Consider the following 19546-nt stretch of genomic DNA (forward strand, 5'->3'; position numbering starts at 1 on the left):
AGCAAATACGTTAGTTAAAAAGCACTTAGGTAAACTTCTGAAAGTTTATCAATTTTATTTGGCTGCAGTATAACCTTCTTGAGCCACAGGGGAATTTTTGTGTTATGTTTAACCTCTCAAGGCCTTTGTTAGAATATTGTCTTCACTTGGGGGCCATTCAGTTTAAGCACAACATGGAAACTTGGATAAAGTCCAGAGGACTCAACAAAAATGATTAAACGCAAGGAAGCCAGGCAACACAAAGAAGAAAAGGCATTGAAGTTGTTCATCCGAGAGAAGGGACGACTTGGTGCAGGAAGAGGTCTTCTTTAGAGCTGCAGATGTGATGAAAATTCCCTTGTGGACCTTGGAGGATAAACCCTGTTTATCTCTCGGAGAGTCTGGAAAAGAGGGAATTACATATATAGATATATAGAGTCTCCCCAGTAGCTCAGACTCTAAAGAATCTGCCTGCAATGCAGGAGGTCCGGGTTTGATCCCTGGGTCAGGAAGATCCCCTGGAGAAGGAAATGGCAACCCCTCCAGTATCCTTGCCTGAAAAATTCAATGGACAGAGGAGCCTGGTGGGCTACAGTCCAAGGGGTCGCAAAAGAGTCGGACATGACTAAGCAGCTCACATACACACACACACATATATAATATTATAATATATTAATAATATGTACATTATAAACATATATAAATCATAGGAAAAATGCCAACTTCTATTACATCCTTCACTATGTGCAAAACTTTTCATATCTTCCTGGCTTGGTTTGATTTCTCCAGCCCTTGCACTCTCAAGACAGCTATCTGTCTCTTACTGTATACATCTCAGTTCTCTCTGCAGGGCACTAAATGCCCTGAGAAAATGCATCCAGCTTCTAGACACTCCCACATTGCAGTTTATATTAACATCTTTGTCGACAATTCGCTGGGGGCTGGTGGTGGCATTGTGAACACTTGTGATTTTTATGGTAAGCAAGCACTAAGCTGCTTGCTAAAATATGTTAATAAATTGTGTAACCTATGTCACTGTACCTTTCAGAATTAAAAAAAATTTTTTCCTCCCAAGAAAACTGTAAGCTCCTCAAAGATAGGGTTGGAAATTTATTCACACGTGTGTACACGGCAGCGTCCTTTGAGATGCCTTGAATAGAGCAAAGATGCTGGAAATATTTACTAAGTTGTCAGGTTGAACTGAGGAAGGGGTTTGTGAGCAGTAAAGGATGTGCTTTCCAAGGGAGACTTTTCTAGCAATTCGTTTGAACCTGTGGTAGGAAAACATTTGTGTCAAGGGGTTCTAGTACAGCACCTTCTTGAAATAAGAGATTGGGCTGAAGAAGAGCTTCTTGACAGTTTTCACCCTTGTGATTATGAGTAAAACATGGTCATTCTTACTCTCTGAAAAGAACTCTTATAAAATAATTTTAGCCTAGCAGTTGTGTGAGAGGGAACCAGTGATGAGCTTCCCATCATTTACCAGTCTAACATATATTTCACCAGTTCTTCCCACTCCTGGCAACATTAATGGGCACTAATACTATCAATACAAGGAGGAGCAGGAAGCCAGAGAACCACAGACCAACTGGGCTCAGCTTTGAGAAAAATCCAGGATCCTAATTCACTCAAGAAGAATCACGAAGTATGTGGAGCAGGAGGGTCAGCAGAGAGGAGCTTATGATGACTCAGTGTGATGAAAAGAATAGTTCTTACCCTTCAGGATGTTGTGTGCATTAGTTGGGATAATGCATATAAAGTGTTCGGAACAGTGCTAGGCACCTAGTGAATGTTTAATAGCAATTGCGGTAGGACTTGTTATTGCTTATTTTTCTTACTTAGTATTACAGATTATTTATTAACTATCAGGCATTATTAATAATATGTACTATTAAAATATTTACTCTGATACAAGTCTGGATGCAAGAAACTGGTATTTACAAATGCTTGAATTGTTGATGATATTGAGAATGTATTGGAGCAGGCACATACACAGAAATTAATAACTGAAGGTTAGTGTGAAAGGAAGATGTGGCATCTTTGGGTTAATATTGCTTCTGTGGGAGACTATTCATGACCTTATAAAAGTACAGTGTTACCTCACCACTTCAGGAACATGGCTGTTGCGTGAAAGGGCTCCTGTGGTGGGTTGTCATGGAATCACAGTGCCAGAAGAAATCTTAGAAACTGTTTTAGATTCTATGTTTGTTTTTAATTAAAGCACAATTAACATACAACAAAGTGTACGGATTCTAAGTGTTTGGCCTGATGAGCTTTTGATGATTGTATGTGCCCTAAACCAGACAGAGAACTTCTGTCAACCCCCTGAGTTCCTCATATCCCCTTCCAATCAACTCCTCCCCTCCCCCAGCAGCCACTTGGGTGAGAAAATGTTAGAGATTACCAAGAAGAGGCCCCAGATACTGAGCTGCCTGACTCAGGTCAGTTAGCCAGCCTGAGACCAGCCTCTGAAGCCTAGGTTTCCTGATGTGCCCCACCCCCCAATAGGAACACATGCGTGGTTTCCCTGATGCCGTTTCCAGTTTTATTGGGAGTCTTATCGCCTCACTTAGTTTGATTGCCTTAAAGTCCTGCACATTCTCTCAGGCTTTGATTATGAAAAACAGTGGTAATTCACACAACTGGAATGACCCTCATTACCTTAGCTAGTGTCATTCCTGTCCAGACAAAATTTAACTCACCCCACCTTTTTTTTTTTTTTTTAAACAAAGTAGCTTTTTGGTGTGTACCTTTGTCTACCCCAAACTATTCTCTAACTTTTGATTGAATTGATGTACCGACACAGTGTTTGTTATTAGGTGGACAATTGCAGCCTTTTCAGTTAGATGTTTACCAGAAGGCATTTCTACTCACTCTCTCTGTAAAGCAAGGTTATTAATCCAGAGACTTTGACTAATGTTCAATGACAACAATGATGTTCTTCCTGTCACTTTATCCTGTCAGAAGTTTTTATGGGTCTCCACCCACTTCTCTTACCCTAACCTGTGGTAAAATGTCATTGGTGCAGGAAACTGTGTTCTGTGTCCCAGGCTGGCAGAGGGGGAGGCTTATCTCCATGGCGGTTTGGATCTTCTTGGGCAGGGCTGGCCTTGGATGGGTGAACGGCACGTTAAGCACGTGGAAACGAGTTATTGGGATGTGCCATCCCATATTGGGATGTGCCAGCATTTTAAAGTGTTTCAGTATTCATTGTGAAGAAGTATGTACAGTTAGAATTATAATTTGCAGTTTCAAATTAGAGGGACTTCCCTTTCTGTTTGAATAAAGGCTGTGTTAGCAGGTAAAAAAAAATAGTTTCCTTTGATGTTGGTTTCTTTGGGTAGATACATTCTCGTGAGGCCTCTGAGTCAGGTTCTAGGAATTCTTTTCCGGCTCCACCTTTGCCAGAATAACTGGCAGCAGTCAGATGGTGTGGGCCGAGCTCTCTCTGTTTCCTTAAAAGGTTGATTCAGTTGAATTTGTATTGAAAGTGGATTGGGGAAAAGTGTTGTGTCAAAGTGCTCCTGTAATCCTCAACAGCAGAACTTTTGAGGGCCTTCATAAAGAACAGTTATTATAGGTTACTTTTCAGTAAAATGGACTATATTCTTTTGAAAAGCTTGAAATGGCATTGTGATCTGTTTCACAGGATACATCACTGAGTCTACATCTTTTATTCTAGGACGTTTCAGAGTGGGATCTTTAACTTGGTTGCTCTGTTCCTTCCTTTCTCAGTTGCAAATTATTCTGAACTGGAGAAGATTTTTCCCATAGTGACATTTGAAAAACACATTTCTAAGGATAGGAATTGCTTTTTATTTTACTAGGGGATTGCTTTGTTGTTTTGAATCTTAGAGATTCTCCCTGTTTATTCTAAAACAAGATTTTACTGCTTCCATTTAGCTTAGATTGAAGATAATCAATTCAGCACTTTGATAAGTATTTTGACCTGTAATATTTTCACCACTCTATAGAAATAAACAAGACAAGAACTCAAATGAACTATTTTGCTTATCAGTCCACTAGAACCACTGTCTCCTGGAAGTTGTCTATATCTGTGTCAGTACCTCATCTCCATGGCAAGAGGAATAAACCTAATTTACCATAAAATGCATCTATTTATTTCATGTTGCTCCCAGGTATGTTGGCTTTTGTGGTCACATGGAATACCCCTGCCGCTTCCAGAATGCTTCTGCCACCACCCAGAAGATCATTCCTCATCGGGTCTTTGCTCCAGTGTGCCTGAAGAGTGCCTGCCAGGAGACCCTTCTGCCGCTCATCCCTCCTTGCCTCTCCGCAGCACATTGTGTCCTGGGAACACACCCATTCTCCAGGCTGGATATACTCATTGTCCCTGCCAACTTTTCAAGTCTGGGGATGGCCAGGTATGTTATTCTGTTTTGGTCCCTGGAGAACGTGCTTTGGAATTTTTTTTTTCTTCTAAATTTTGGCATGTGTGGCATGTAGGATCTTAGTTCTCAGACCAGGGATTGAACCCACACCCCATGCAGTGGAAGCACAGAGTCTTAACCCGCTGGACCACCAGGGAGATTCCTGGAAATTCTTTGACTATTTCTTGCTTTCTCTGAACTGTCAGAGCAGTCATTTGATAGATTGGAAGGACCATCTCATTGCTGCCTTGAGGGACAGTGTGTGCACACTCCACCATGCATGAGCCTTTACATGTCATGGGCTCAATTCAGTTGCCTTGAAAATAACAACTCACATTGTTGCCGTGATTGAGAACACATTGTGCTCCCAGAGTGGCGTATGCTGGATCGTGGCTAATCAGTGGCTAGTTAGCTTAGGCAGCATCATAAGAGCATGATGCTAATGAGCCCAAGGTCATAGCTCTGGGCAGAGTCAACACAACTTGGTTCTAGGGCACAGGCTGCCGCATAATCCTGTCCAGCTGTCTCATCCATTCTCACCACTGGTCACAAGGGCAACGACTTGAGAGCCCCTGTGTCAGAGAGACTGTGGATGGATCAGTGTAAATCTATCACTGCTGCTAGAAAAACAGCTCGGAGCAGATGGCTTACTAGGGGAGGTTCAGGGGGGTCACTTGTTTTGCTACTATTTTTTAATATAATAAATATATTGTATTATTCTTATTGTCATCCCAATTTAGTTCATATGAAAAATCAAGACCTGCAAGTTGAACCTTTCCCTGTGTGTAATTTATGCCTAAAATCCATTCATTAATGCTGTTGTTCATTCAGTAATAGGGAGCTGTGTTTCACTCAGCATTTTACTTGGTTATGTACTCAGGCTTTTCTTGGTTATATTTCTGTTTGAAAATCTTAATCATTAACAGTGAATACGCTTGACTAAGGATGGGAAAAATAAGCTCATCAAAACATGTGACTTTAAGTTTTTCCCTATTAGTCAAGGAAATTCCTGCTGCCAATTAATTTCCATGCTTTTGAGCAGCTGTCATCTGTGGTGTTTTCCCTGAAAGCTGCACACATTCTTAGTAAAACCCATGAGTAGAAAAGAACTGACCAGAACACTTGCCTTTGATCTGTACCATACACGTATACTTTTTAAAAGCTAACTGGCTAGTCTTAATCCTTGAGGAGGTCTGAGAAGGTCATTTAGAATGATTTTTACCCTATATTCATGAAGATAATGGGAATGTAAAAACTAGGATAATTATATATATTTGGTTATGTGCCTCATGTAATTGTCTCGGCTGTCTATATATAGAATTTGTCTTAACAAGGGGGCTTCCTTGGTCCCTTTGAAGAGTCTGCTGGACTTAATTTGTGAGTGGAATTATTGGCAAAGGAAGGGTTGTTCATTAAATGTTTCTTATTTGTACACAGTTTTGAGGGACTGCATTTATTTGGAAGTTTTTAGCACTTTATGAGAGTTGCAGTTTTTCAGGGCATGTTTGCCAACAGTTCCAAGTTCTGACCTGAGGGAACCAGAGGCCAAGTAGTTTTCATACAGAGAAACTTATTTTCTACAACTCCTTCCTGACATCAGTCTGCCAAAACCAGAATTTGTTGACCTGTAGGCCAATCTATAAAGCTTTTCTTTTTAAGTTTGCCTGCCCAGGCAGGTAGGCTGTGTGTTTGCTGCTTTTTGCAATATTAAATTGATTTAAACATGCTTAAATCTGTTTCTTTAAAGTAATAAGCCTAAGTATCCTATGGCCAAATGGTACTGGGCACAAATGTCAAAAGCTGTGATGGTGATAATAACTGAGCAGGAACAAGACTGCTTTTATGCTCAAAAACAGGAGAACCGTACATTTAAAAATTTGTGGTTGGTTGTCAAATATCATTTTTTTCCTTCTTTTTAGACTGTGGAAATAGTCTGCCCTGGTCTAGATGTTTTCCTGGACTTAGTTACCACTCCCTGTATTTGAACAGTGGAGGGGGGATTGTGGTGTCTTGCACTGCCAGTTGGGGGTGGGGAGACACTCTGTTTTTCCTAACTCTGACCTAAATTGATTCCACTTGCTTGGCTTGACTCTCTCGGGATCCCAACACCTTGAGCCACATGCGACTGAGTAGGGTTTATGACTCAGCTGGCTCCAGGGGCCCCGTTGCCTTATTTACGATCAAGGCTTTGCTTGGGGCTGTGTAAAACAAACTGGAACAAAAATGACAGTCTTGCAGGTAAATTCTGTACCCTAAATAGGAGGAGAGAAATCTCAAGTCTAGTAGGAGCCATTCAAAAAGACGTCTCCGCTGAAATTTGCCATTGTTCTATTAGTTGTAATGCACTGGAGATCAAAGGATTTCTTGGTAAATTAAATGGTTCTTCCCTGAGTCCACGTTTTATAAACATGTATGCAAGATCATAAATTCCATACCTCTGGACTTCTTTAGTGACTCGGTCTTAATCTTAATGAATAACATTTTGTACTAATTTAGTTTTCTTTTCTGCTAGATGACTTTAAACAGTCCCACATGAACTAAAATGAATAAATTATTAATAACCATTTTAAAGAGTGTTTAAAACTTTTGGATGATATCCATAATGATTTCACTGTATTTTATATATTACATGTCATAATTTGTGTGAATAAAATTTTCCTCTCTACGTCTGTTTTTGAGCCTGATTTTGATATTTCAGTATGGATTTAAAAAAAAAACACATTTGTATAATTTAAATGTATGATAATGACAAATCAATTTATATGGAAGTAAATAATACACAACATTTTAGAATTTGGAGTGCTTTTCAAACATAGCAGTAAAACTAGAACATTTATCAGTACTGCACTTCATGATTTTTATTACTGTTTAATATAATAGGACCTGTAACATATTAACTCCTCCCTCCTTTTCTGAATCACTGTTCCAGAGGAGAGATACTTTCATGTTATTCCGGTTTTGAGAAAAATGACTAGTATGCCTTTAAGACACTATTGACAGTCAGATTCCCATTCTTTTCTCATTTAGAAAGTGTGGGTTTGCAGTTTTGTTTCATTTTACTCTTGCTTTCCTATGAAGGCTGAATCTGCCATGTAAGGAGCCCTGGAGTGTACCTTTCTTGGGTTGAGTAATATGGTGTCTAAATGAAGATAAGAATGCATTTTAAATGAGTAACGTATAGAACAACTCTCTTCTTGTTGGTATAATTAGCATTCTGCCATTTTCATTGGACCTTGTGTTTTCTCAAATGTCTCAGCTGGGTATTGACTCGTAAGCCTAATTTCCTAGGTATTGAGAAATACATGAAAGGAACTCGTCATCCCGCTTACACTCTTTGTTATAATAATAATAATGTTAATGGAATAATATCCTGGAATCAGATTTATGACAGTTGCCTCAAAATTAACACCTCTGTCTTACCTCTGTGTATGTTTATAATAAATGCTTAGCTTCACCATTTGTCTTTCAGCAGTTCACAATTACATGTCACAGGTTGTAATTAGGTTGGCAGAACTACCTTGCTGACATCCAAATACGTTCTTTTTTTTCCCCTCCTCTGTTTGATTTTGAAGGATCTTCTGCTTATCATTGCAGAGTGGTTTTATGTTTAGAGCATCAAATGAAAAAGCCATCTCCTAGAGTCTGTACTTCCCTACTTTACCACTCACATGTAGACCATTCACCCCAGTTTCTCTTGAAGTATTGAAAAAGAAAAAAAAAAAAAATGGAAGCAGAGTAGTTGATGATAGGTAACAAATTCTGCTTTGACCTTTTCCCCACTGGTTCTGTACCAAATAGTCTTGTTCATGAGTTCATTTGCTTGTTTATTCATTTATTCATTCTTAAAGTTCTATGAAGCACATACTGTGTGCCAGGTAGGATTTAAGATGCTGAGTCTACCGGCATTAAAAAGGTTGATGAGATCTCCATCATCATGGGAGTTACATTCTAGTCAGGGGAGAAAATGTATGCATAAAAACAAATAATTAAGATGTGTACTGTGCAAGAGGAAGGGAACGTATGTATACCTATGGCTGATTCATGTTGATGTTCGGCAGAAACAAACACAATTCTGTAAAAATCCTTCTATTAAAAAATAAATACATTAAAAAGATTTTTTTAAGTTGAAAGAAATAGAAGACAATACAAATAAATGAAAGCACTTTTTTTTTTTTTTTAAGTTGTGTATTATGAAGAAAATATAGCCAAATGAGTGATAGAATAACTGGGGACCAGAAGCGTTGTTAGGGTGAGGAGGCAAAAGCTTCTTTAGAGAGTGAAACTGAAGAATGGTAAGGAGCCAGCCATGTGATAATCTGGTGGAAAAGCAACTCAGACTGAGGAATGTTCAAGTCCGAAGGCCCCAAGCTGGGAACCATTGTGATGGGCTGGAGGAGCAGAAAGGAGGCCAGTGTTGCTAGCATGGCTTCCCTTGGACATACTTTGGGCACCAGGAAATGCCAGGTCCTGCAGGGCTTCAGTCACCTGAGCCATCTGCACACCCATGTGAGGAACGTGAGGAAGAGCCACTCAGAAAGGGCAGAGGCTGAGCAGAGATGGATGGTTCCAGGCAGTCGTGTGTACAGGGAGAGGGTTGCCAGGGAGGTCACATCTTTTCTGGGGACCAGTGGTGCTGTGGCGGCTCATGGCCAGCTGCTTGGAACCTGACTTGGTTTAGTACCTGCTGTTCTTGAGTGGAATTCTCCACAGAGGAGGCATCAGAGCACTCAGCGCCCAGACTGGCAACTCGCCCCAGCAGCTGCCTGCTGATTCCTTGCAAGCTCTTTTTTGACGAAACAGGTCACAGGGAGGGAGGTATTATTTATGTTTCCTCAGCCTAATTTTTAAGGTTTTCAAAGACTGGACAAAAATAGGACTGATAAGTAAAGAGCACAGAGAAATAATTATCAATTACTGAAATATCTTCAGTACACTTCACAGTAGAGAAAAATGATAAAGCTCCTTATTACACGTGGCTTGTTCTTAAAAGATTTGATTGTGCAATAAAAGGCTTCTGAATGCTTATACTAGTTCCTGACTCTTGCATACCCAATTTTCTTAAGTACCTCAATTTGCGAATAAACGGTGTGCACATACATGCCCAAGAATGAATGTAACCGGCTCTCCCTCCGCCCGCTCCTCCTGGGGTTAGACAGGGTGTTGTCCTGTTTATTCTTATCTCCCAGCCAATGTGTAATAGAAGAAGCAAACATAACATGCTGGTACAAAGGGCCTGTTGTTTTCAGCCTTCTAATTGTGCTCCTTTCTATTGGGGAAGGAAGCGGTCATAAATTTTTGTCATTATCTTAAGTAGCAAGGTTTCACAGTTTGGGGAATTTTTCTTTACTTGTTCTTTGTTAACTTCCAGTTGAATTTTTGAATCCCCTAAACTAAAAACTGCCATACTTTTAAACAACCCTCCGATAAATTTCAGGAACCTGTGACCCTTGATTTCAAGGCAGGATGCAACCATAGTGATTCTTTCCTTGGGGGACTGAATTGCAAGCCCTAAATTAGTGCACCTTTTGATTCACCAAGGTTTTCAGCTCATCTGCTCTCTCTGATGTGCTGTGGATTTGGGGGCCTATGTGTGGGTTTTATTTCTTTGTTATTGTCGTCATTTGTTTCCCAGACTTTAATAAATTCTTAAACTTCCTTCTGCATGGATTGTTTTAAAAAATATTTTGAAGGAGCACTTCTTTCCCCCATCTTCCTGTATAACTCTTCTGCTTTTACAAACAAGTGGGTGTGAATGATAGAAAGCAGCTCATACCTTCCTTTCTTCCCATAAAATTTTAATCCTTTGTTTACTGGCACCCCTGCCATTCGCAGGAGCAATGAACAGAGTGTATCGTGGGTAGCAAGGTCCATGGATCTACACAAGGGGGCTCAATCCCCCTCAAATGCTTTCCCTTTATTGCTTTCTTCATTTCTCCACTTTGTGTTCTATTTCTACTTTTCTTCTTCCTTTTTTCCATTTTTAATTAATTTATTTTTAAGTGGAGGATAATTGCTTCACAGCGTTGTGTTGTTTTCTGCTGAACAACAACCAGCCATACACGTGTATGCACATGTCCCCTGGGAGGTGGGATGGAGATTCTATTTTTCTTCTTGAGAAAATTGTTTGACTTTATTTTACTCCTACGTTATGGAGAAGGGCTTTCCCCTTCTAATGCGTTCTGTTTCTTTCATTTTTCTTTCTTGAAATAGAAATGGGTATTCTTAAGACAGTGTTCTTCTGGGACTCTGGAAGCCCTTGACTGTGATTATCTGGTTAGTTTTGACATAATCAGTTTGTAGTGAAAAAGCCAGGAGGAGAAGGTGTGCATATGCTCCATTCTTTACAGCGCAGGTACAGGACCATATATGATGTCCCCTAATCACTTAGAGCTGCAAAAACAGAGACAGAGGTAACAGGGCCTTACCCTGGGATGGCTCTCAAAGCCTGGGGTTCAGACTGAGGCAAGACTCATCGGTAACCCTCTGTGTGTGTGTGTGTGTGTGTGTGTGTGTGTGTGTGTGTGTACACACACACATATATATATATGTGTTTGCTTCAAGGTCCTCCTATAGAATCACAGTGTCTTGTAGTCTACTTGAAAATCAGCATTCACTATGGGCTTGTTTTGAGGCTTAGAATCTGGGCACCAGGCAAATTCCTGGATCACGTGCATATGTTGGGGCCAGATTCTCTCTAGAGAGGAACAACAGGCAGAGCGAGCTCACAGCTTTTGGCTTAGCCAGAATCTTCTTCTTGCCATCAAACAGCTGTGCAGCTTGTCAGATCCAGAAGTAGCGTTTTATCATCATTATGCCATGATTCCTCACCCTCTGAAAGATTATGCTTAAGTGTTTTGTTTTCTTTGAACTGTCCTCCACACGCATAGACTGACAGTCTTTACCTCTGAGAGCACCACTGGGGTCATCCTTCAAGAGAAGTTGTCAGGCCTTTGAAAGGCCTTCCTGAAACAATCACCCTCTACCTACATGTGTAATCTTCCCTCTCTATTGATGTCATCATAGGCCCCTAATCTCTTCCAGCCCTTGAGCCTGAAATGGCCAGTCAAGCCCAGCTTTTCCATTTTTCCTTGGCAAAGAAAAGGCTCGTACTGTTTTTTCCCTCCCCTTGGTTATTTCTCTACAGAAGCATCATTACTGAACAGAACATACACTCCTTGGGTGAAAAAGAAGCATGGGGTTGAATGTGCAAAGTTGTCTGAGTTGGAATATTCCCAGTCTTGTGCGTACTCACTCCTGAAACCACTCCACAGAGTGAGCACGTGCTCCCGGCCTCTGGACTGTGTTGTGCATGTACTTTGGCATGGAGCGGCGTCTGTATTTCTCTTAAGGTTAGACTCCTCTGGGGGAAAAGCACCAACTCGGGAAACAGTTCTCAAGTAAAGCACAATATATGAATGGTCCTGCTCAAGGGAACATTGCCCATGTCATACTACAGCCATTGTGCAGCTGGAACCCACCGTGTCCAAGCCCTGTAGGCCTGTTTGCATAAAGCGGGTGGGAGATGTCCTTGTCACTTTACTCCCTGCTAAAATGTAAGTGGAAGAATATCCCAGCTACTTTTTCTTCAAAAGAAGCAGTAACTTTAAAAGGCCAGAGATGTGAGGAAGCTCTCCTTTAAAAATGTATTATTTAAAAAAAAAAAATGGTTACTTTGTGGGATTTGTGGGTACATTGCAAAAATCCACCCTGATTTAACCCCAGAGTGGAGCTCGAAGCAGCTTGAAGTAGAAATGTTTTATTTCTTGATTAACTAACTGTGCTATTTATAGAGGTGACTCCTCAGATAGTCTAGACGTTGTTCCGGGAAGACAGAATGCCAAATCTGCCCTCATGTTCCCAGTCAGTGTGCTGAAAATGACCACCTCCCCTCTTTACCATCAAATGGAAATCTTGGAATTCCATTTCATGATAGTGTGAGTGACACTTGGGCTCCCCGGCCAAAACTTAGGTTGGCCAAGGAGCTGGGGGTGCCCTTGTGAGCCTGGAGATGACCCGCCACCAGGCCTTTGTTTCTTAGAGGCCAGCCTGCTGAGATATGGGGACTGTGGTTGGCAGAACACCCTAGGGTTCGAGTTGGGCTTCCCTGGTAGCTCAGCTGATAAAGAATCCGCCTGCGATGCAGGAGACCCTGGTTCAGTTCCTGAGTCAGGAAGATCCCCTGGAAAAGGGATAGGCTACCTACTCCAGTATTCTTGGGCTTCCCTGGTGGCTCAGATGGTAAAGAATCGGTCTGCAGTGCGGGAGACAAGAGTTCGATTGCTGGGTTGAGAAGCTCCCCTGGAGGAGGGCATGGCACACTGTTCCAGTATCCTTGCCTGGAGAATGCCATGGACAGAGGAGCCTGGAGGGCTACAGTCCATGGGGTCGCAAAGAGTCGGACACCACTGAGCGACTGAGCGTGGCACAGCCCAGTTTTCACGTTAGTCTCTTCTGAGGGCCCGAGCACCTACTCTCAGAATGAGTCAGCCGCGGTTTCTGGCTTTTATCAGCCATGTGCGATTTCTGAACATCTTACTGAAAGCGGGCAGTTGGAAAGGGATGGATGGGCAAAGCCAAGGATTCACTCAGCAGACTCATGTCAATGGACAGGTGTGGTGAATGCTGATGATTCTCTGGCTCCAGGAAATATGAAATCTTTAGCCTAAATCAGGATTTTCTACCTAGGTTCCAAGAAGACTAGTTTTGTGGAATGTTAATAATGTGGGAAGAGGAACTGTGGGTTAATTAGTTTAGGAAATGAGTGGATTAAACTAAGTAAAAAGGGAGTCTTTACTGGAGGTCTTCTGAGAAAGCCTTTAATATCTTTATTATCCTGATTTAATATCCTGGCATGTATATGCCTCTCAAAGACCAGGCCAGAATATGCAATATTCCTCCAAAACCTCGCTCAGGGATCCCCCTGTACAGTGCACATTTCATCAGGCTGTTTCGGGTCTCAGGGAAACCACCTTCTCAAAACACACTTTAGAAAGTGCTTCCTGGGGAAGAAATATCTTGGAGCCCATGACATGACTGGCTGTAGAGTCCAGCCTTCATGTGGTCAGTGGCAGCTGAGGCCTTGCTTTAGGGCAGTGAAGAAGACGGGCTCACCACTTAATGCTGGGGGTCCCACACCTTTCTGATTATGCATTGATTTTTGAACAATCACCCCTTCCATATATTCATATTTATTTATAAGTCATATACATTTAGTACAGTGTTACTATATTAGGTTGGAGAAGGAGATGGCAACCCACTCCCGTACTCTTGCCTGGAAAATCCCATGGACGGAGGAACCTGGTAGGCTGCAGTCCATGGGGTCGCAAAGTGTCAGACACGACTGAGCAACTTCACACACACACACACACACACACACACACACTCTATATTAGATATACTATAAAATATATATATATTTTATATATATATATATAGGATATACTATAAAACATAACTTAGTGACAAGACAACAACTATAAAATACATACAAAAATGGAAGTTTAAGAGGATGAGGAAAAAACATTGATGAATGTTCTAACATTTATTCCTGCACACCATGGGGTTGACTAGTGCCCTAGGATCTCTGCGGCTGCCTGGGCCCCACCGTGGAAACTTTGAGTCAGTGGGTTTGGGGTGCTATCTTGGTATCTGGAATGTTAACATGTCTGCCCAGGTGATTCGGCTGCAGGTGTTATTTTTGAGGAGCTCTGGACAGGTAAGTATCTCTTGGGAATCTTTCACAGACTCTCCACCCTGCTGTCGTCCCTCAGGTGAGCATGTTAGACTGAGGAAAGAGGATGGTGGGGACATTCCTTGGTGACACCCCCTGCTTACTCATAAGGAAGGTGTGGGCCCAGGAGTTGGGCCCAGTGACAGGCCGGAATCCCTGGCAAGTGACTGGACCTCCCTAGCCTAGTTCTCTTCTCTGGAAAAGTAAGGGCCTGATTTAGAATTGCCTGCAGAGGGGCTTAGAGCCTTAACATTCTTTGATTTGATTAGGTTTGAGTTTTATTTTGAACAGGAGTGGGGGTGACTCAATTTCATTCAGTCATTTACATACATGTATATTTTCTTTTTGATGTAAGGGCTAGTTAGATCATAAGCCTGCAATTTTCTTGTACTTGGGCACCTGGGCAGCAGTAGGCGTTTAAATGTTAGGCCTGCAAGCAGGAGGTTCAGAAGGGGCCTCGCTTACCTCTAGTTAATTGCAAAATAAACAGATCTCAAGGGCAGGGGCCTCTTCCTTTCATAATAGCCGCCCCTGCTCTGTGCACCATCAATGCAAAACAGCATTTCCAAACACTGCATCAGGAGTGTGCTCCACGGAAAAAGGCCTGCTGCCTTCAGCCTGGCAATTCACCGCTCAGGCCCCTCAAAGTTAGCAGCTAACTCGTCCTCTCCCACCCACCCAGCCTTGTTTTTAGCCTCCAGATATCTCCATTTGCAAGCTAATAAGTTGCACATACATATGTTTGAACAGTTGTCAGGCTTGTCTGCTGCTCAAACTGTGCTTTGGTTTAAAACAAACAACAACAGAGAACCCAGAGGTGGGGGATGGATGAAGACGTTTCAGTTTGACCTGCAGGTGGTGTTGTTTTGACCTTGACAGTCAGCTTTAAACGACCTGTCAAGCACCTTTGTGTGCTTCTGGGCACACCCACCTGGAAGATATTATATCCCCTCAGCTTTATGTGCCCCAGCAGGCAGGCACCAGGTCCCTGGATTTTGTTTTCATCGGTGGAAGGTTAATGCATGCATGGCAGGACTTTACTGAGAGGGGCCCAGCTACAAATGCTGTTTTCGTTTAATTCTAATTTCTCTTCTTCCTTGGCCTAACCCTCCCCACCCCAGGCTCTCCCCCCAAACCCCTCCAGATTCCCTCCACCCCCAGTCTGTCTTCCCTGTTCTTTCAACCCCTCTGCTTGGCTTCAAACCATTTCTTCTTGGCTTTGATATCTCCTTGCAGAGCTGCAAGCAATCAGGAGATTATGGACCCCAGAGCTCAGCAAGTCACACTGCCTGGTAGGGGGGCTCAGGCCCCGGTCCCCAGGCCACCACAGGAAATGGGACCCAGAAAACCTGCCAGTCTCCAGACCCTCTGCCCCTGTGCCTGTTCTGGTAACCAGATCCCCAGGGTTGGAGGTTGTGGGGGGCGGGTGGTGCGGGCAAAGTACTTTCTCAGATCAAGTGGTATCTGGGGAGACAGACCTCTTTGGGAACAATTCTGACCTTTCCTGTGTGGTCAAGGGTCATCTCTGCGGCATCTGTTTGAATTTTGTCTTTTTTAAACTTTGAGTTTTTCCTGGGCCTTCTGAGGCCCTACATAATGGTGTCTGGAAGTTGGGATGAGGAGAGTGAATGGACAGATGAAGGAATCCAATTGGATTCAGCCTCATGCCTACCAGTGCTTGGATAGTTTCAGGCAATTTGAGGATACAGATGCTGGCTCTTTATGCAGGGAATCTCTCTTCCTTGGCTTCCATGTCTAAGGCCCAGTGTTGTTGAAGGTAACCAGTACTATATTTGTAAAGGTAGAGATGAGAGGGATGGTGTTTGTTCTCAGGAACAAATGTACATCTTATTATCCTGTAATACTTCCTCCAGCGTCTGAAAGGAAACAGGCCCACAGCTAGATATTTACCTTTCCAATGCTGCCTGCACCAGCCATGTGTTCACTGAGCTCCCAGAGGTGCCTCTGCTGGTCCTCTTGATAGCCCCCTGAGATGAGGCTCTAGATCTGAAAGAAAGATCAGTGCTAGCCAACCCATCGTCCTCAGACCCCAGCAACCCTCCTAGGCTGAGGCAGTACCTCACGCTGTCTCCCTCCAGGGATGCACACTCTGTACCCCTCACAGTCCCTGCCCTCGGGGCCCTCTGTGTTGGGATCTTATTATTTAACTTTTGGCACAAGTCCTTCCCTGGGATTTCCCAGTTGGAATGAAGAGTAGAGTAGGGTGAGAAGCATCTGATGTGAGGACAGTTGGACTAAGCTTCTAACCACCAGGGGAACCGGGTCTCAAAGAAAGTAAGAGAAGCAGAAATATAAGAGATAACCGGTGTTCACTTGTGTGCCCTGCCCTTCCCATGGGTCTGTGATCGTTTTTGGCCTAAGGTTGTTGAGCTGTGTTTCTGACATTTACAACCCAGAACCCAGACTAATTTACAAGGGCTACTTCTTTTTTGCCTCTACAAACAAAAGCCTCTTTAGACCTTAGGATTAGAAGGAGTCGGTGGCTTTGAGCAGCTCTGGATCCTGTCCCCTCAAGCCTTCCTTCTTTAATGATTCGCCTGACTCTGTAGGTTGTAGAGTGTCTTCATATGTGTGTGCTTGTGAGGGTCAAATGAGAGTCTATATATACAGGTATGGGCTTCCCAGTAGCACTAGTAGTAAAGAACCCACCTGCTAAGGCAGGAGATATAAGAAACTTGGGTTCAGTCCTTGTATTGGGAAGATCTGCTGGAGGAGGAGGGCATGGCAACCCACTCCAAAATTCTTGCCTGGGGAGTCCCATGGACAGAGAAACCTGGTGGTCCATAGCATCACAAAGAGTTGCAACTGAAGCCACTTAGCATGCACACACACATTTAGGTATATGTATATACATACAAATCTGTTAATATGTATATATATACACACCTTCTCTCATTTGATCCTCCCAGACAAGCTCTCAGTCCCCTTCCATGGCCAGCTGTCACAAGTTCCCCACAGCTTACTTTTGTGGCAGCTCTGCCCAGCCTGTCTAAGACCTGGGAGCCCTGTTACTGATGAGGCCTCTCTGCCCAACCCCTCCCATGATTCACCCACTTTCTGCTCAGCCGAGTAGTTTATCTTGTGGGGTGATGAGTACCAGCAGGTGCTGACAGCCAGGATCGGCTTCTGTGTCTCTCTGAGGTGCAGGACGAGTGGAGCCTCATGATGGGTTGTATGCTTGAGCTGAGTGACAAAAACCCGCTGGCCCACGCAGGGGTTGTGAGCTAAGCCAGGGCAAGTCCCAGGTGACTAACTGCATCTACTGCTGTGCTGCTGTTACTGCATGCTTCTTCAGAGTCCACGTTTGTCCCCGCAACCCTCGGGATGCCATTTGAGATGATGGAAAGAGAGCTCTGACCTTGCAGTCAAAAGACCAGGTGCCAGTTTAACTGTGCTGTTGACTGCTGTGAAACCCGGCCCAGGGATTTGTTTGTGAAATCTCTACTCACCTCCAGGACTCTTGGGCACATTAGATAAGATCATGTGTCAGATGCCCTCAGCCCTTGTTTCAGTCAGCTTGGAGAAACTTGGTAGTTTTCTATGTCAAAAAACATCTAAGACTTATTGCTTATTAGTGTGAATCACAAGCTTTAAGGTTCCTACCAACTCAGAATGTCCAAGATTCTCTGAAATAATAGCTGCAGGGAGAAGAAAAAATAGGTGTGATAAGTTGCCATGGTAGTATGAAAACATGAAAAGTTTGTTTCAAAGAGTTCCTGAGTCCAGATTACTCAGACAGTACTACAAGCGGAATTTCTCATTTCACCGAAGGAGAATTTTAGAGTAGCTCCTTGTTAGGTCTTCCTTTAAGGATGTAGCTTGAACTTTAGTAGTTTAAGTATATGTATTAACTTTCCTTCACCTCAAAAGGAAATTGAAAAAGGCAGCAGAATAAAACCCCTGGTCATTCTGGTTTAGGTCAAATGCATTTCTTAGATCCATTTCCATATCTAATAATAAACTGAAAGAAATCCTGGTCTTCTGGAGGTTTGGGATCCCACCTGGACTCAACTGTCTAAGCTCCTCTGGGGCTTTGGGTCCACAGGTTGGACCCAACCAGTGTTTTGACCTTGACAGTCAAGGACTGAACACAAGGACTGAACCCAAGTTTCTTCTATCTGCTGCCTTAGCAGGTGGGTTGTTTACCACTAGTGCCAGCTGGGAACTAATGAAAGGACCTAATGAAAAGAGGTCCTTGACCTCTTTTCCCATCACATTTGGATCATCGAGCAAGTCCAGTCCACCCCTGAAGCAGTTTCTCTAGTCTGTTCTCAGTATCAGAGGCATTATTCGACCTGTGTTTGAAAGGACCATGTGATGGAAACTTCCAGAAGAACACTGTGTTGCCATATCTGCTTCTTCCGAATGGAGCCAGAGGCCCAGAGTTGCAAGTCAGGCCAGGATGGAGGGGTGAGCAGCCGCAGGTGGGGGGTGCCCTGCTCTGCTCTCCTTTGAACACCAGCCCCGCCCTACAGCCCTTCCAAGGTCCCTTCCCAGAAGCACACACAGCGTTCAGTAAACAGTACTGCCTGGTTGGCTGAGATAGACCCGTAGACCAGAATGAAAATGGCTCACGACACTTCTCCAAAAGAATCAACAACTCAAGAAAGCCTTTGAATACTAAACTCCCCTAGTAAAAGTGTTTTCTATGTTTGTTCCCCTCCTCTCTTCCCATCTGCCCATCCCTCCATTAGTTGTTGTTATTCAGTCACTAAGTTGTATCCAACCCTTTTGCCACCCCATAGATCGTAGCCCACCAGGCTCCTCTGCTCATGGAATTCTCCAGGCAAGAATACTGGAGTGGGTAGCCACTTCCTCCCCCAGGGGATTTTCCAGACCCAGGGATCGAACCTGTGTCTCCTGCTTGGCAGATGAATTCTTTACCACTTAGCCACCTGGGAAGCCCAATATCACTTATATGATAAGAGGAATCTAAAAAACGATAGAAATGAACTTATTTATGTATATACTGGCATTAGCTTTTTATATAAGCCCCCATGTCTTGTTGAAAAACAAAATTCAAAAAAAAACTAATTGAAGATCTAATTGGCTTTATTCAGTGATTCACGAAATGGACAGCAAGCAGAAAGGTCTGGGAAGCTGTACAAAATGGAAGATTTTTAAAGGCAAAAAGTGGGTGAACAGGGAAATCAAAAATAAGAGGAAGGGTTGCTTCAGGTGAAGTCACCTTCCTTTGGAGGAAAGGCATCTCTGTCATGCAGATGATCTCACTAATGCTGATTAGGAAACTCCAGACTTTGGTTGAAAATTGTCCCCCTGGGAGAGGCTGAAACTGCACTTGTGCTAGGTAAGTTCTGATCTGCTGCTGTGGAGTTTAAGCATAAGTGACAACATTTGGGGTCAGTTGTTTCTTTTTTAGGGGGTCTCTTCATGCAGATGCAGTAATAAATAGCCAATAAAACTC

General features: G+C 43.0%; 1 protein-coding gene and 1 long non-coding RNA gene across 14 annotated transcripts in view; one reads left to right on the forward strand and one right to left on the reverse strand.

The window, feature by feature from the left end:
* The window catches only part of AOPEP (aminopeptidase O (putative)), a 392839-nt gene that overhangs the window by 104535 nt on the left and 268758 nt on the right, over positions 1-19546 (forward strand). For all 13 annotated transcript variants that reach the window (XR_010664622.1, XR_010664620.1, XR_010664621.1 and 10 more), the window contains exon 5: positions 4119-4364. Coding sequence is in view for 10 of the 13 variants with exons in the window: in XM_065947320.1 (XP_065803392.1) it covers positions 4119-4364 (246 nt within the window). In the remaining 3 variants the exon portion in view is untranslated. The remainder of the gene's footprint in view (positions 1-4118; positions 4365-19546) is intronic.
* LOC136176759 (uncharacterized) lies at positions 74-17030 on the reverse strand. The gene is made up of 3 exons (XR_010664623.1): positions 17008-17030; positions 16012-16107; positions 74-380 (listed from the first exon to the last, which is right to left on the reverse strand). It is a non-coding gene; the product is annotated as an uncharacterized lncRNA (long non-coding RNA).

Source organism: Muntiacus reevesi, chromosome 10 (genome assembly GCF_963930625.1).
Source record: "Muntiacus reevesi chromosome 10, mMunRee1.1, whole genome shotgun sequence".
Lineage (NCBI taxonomy): Eukaryota > Metazoa > Chordata > Mammalia > Artiodactyla > Cervidae > Muntiacus > Muntiacus reevesi.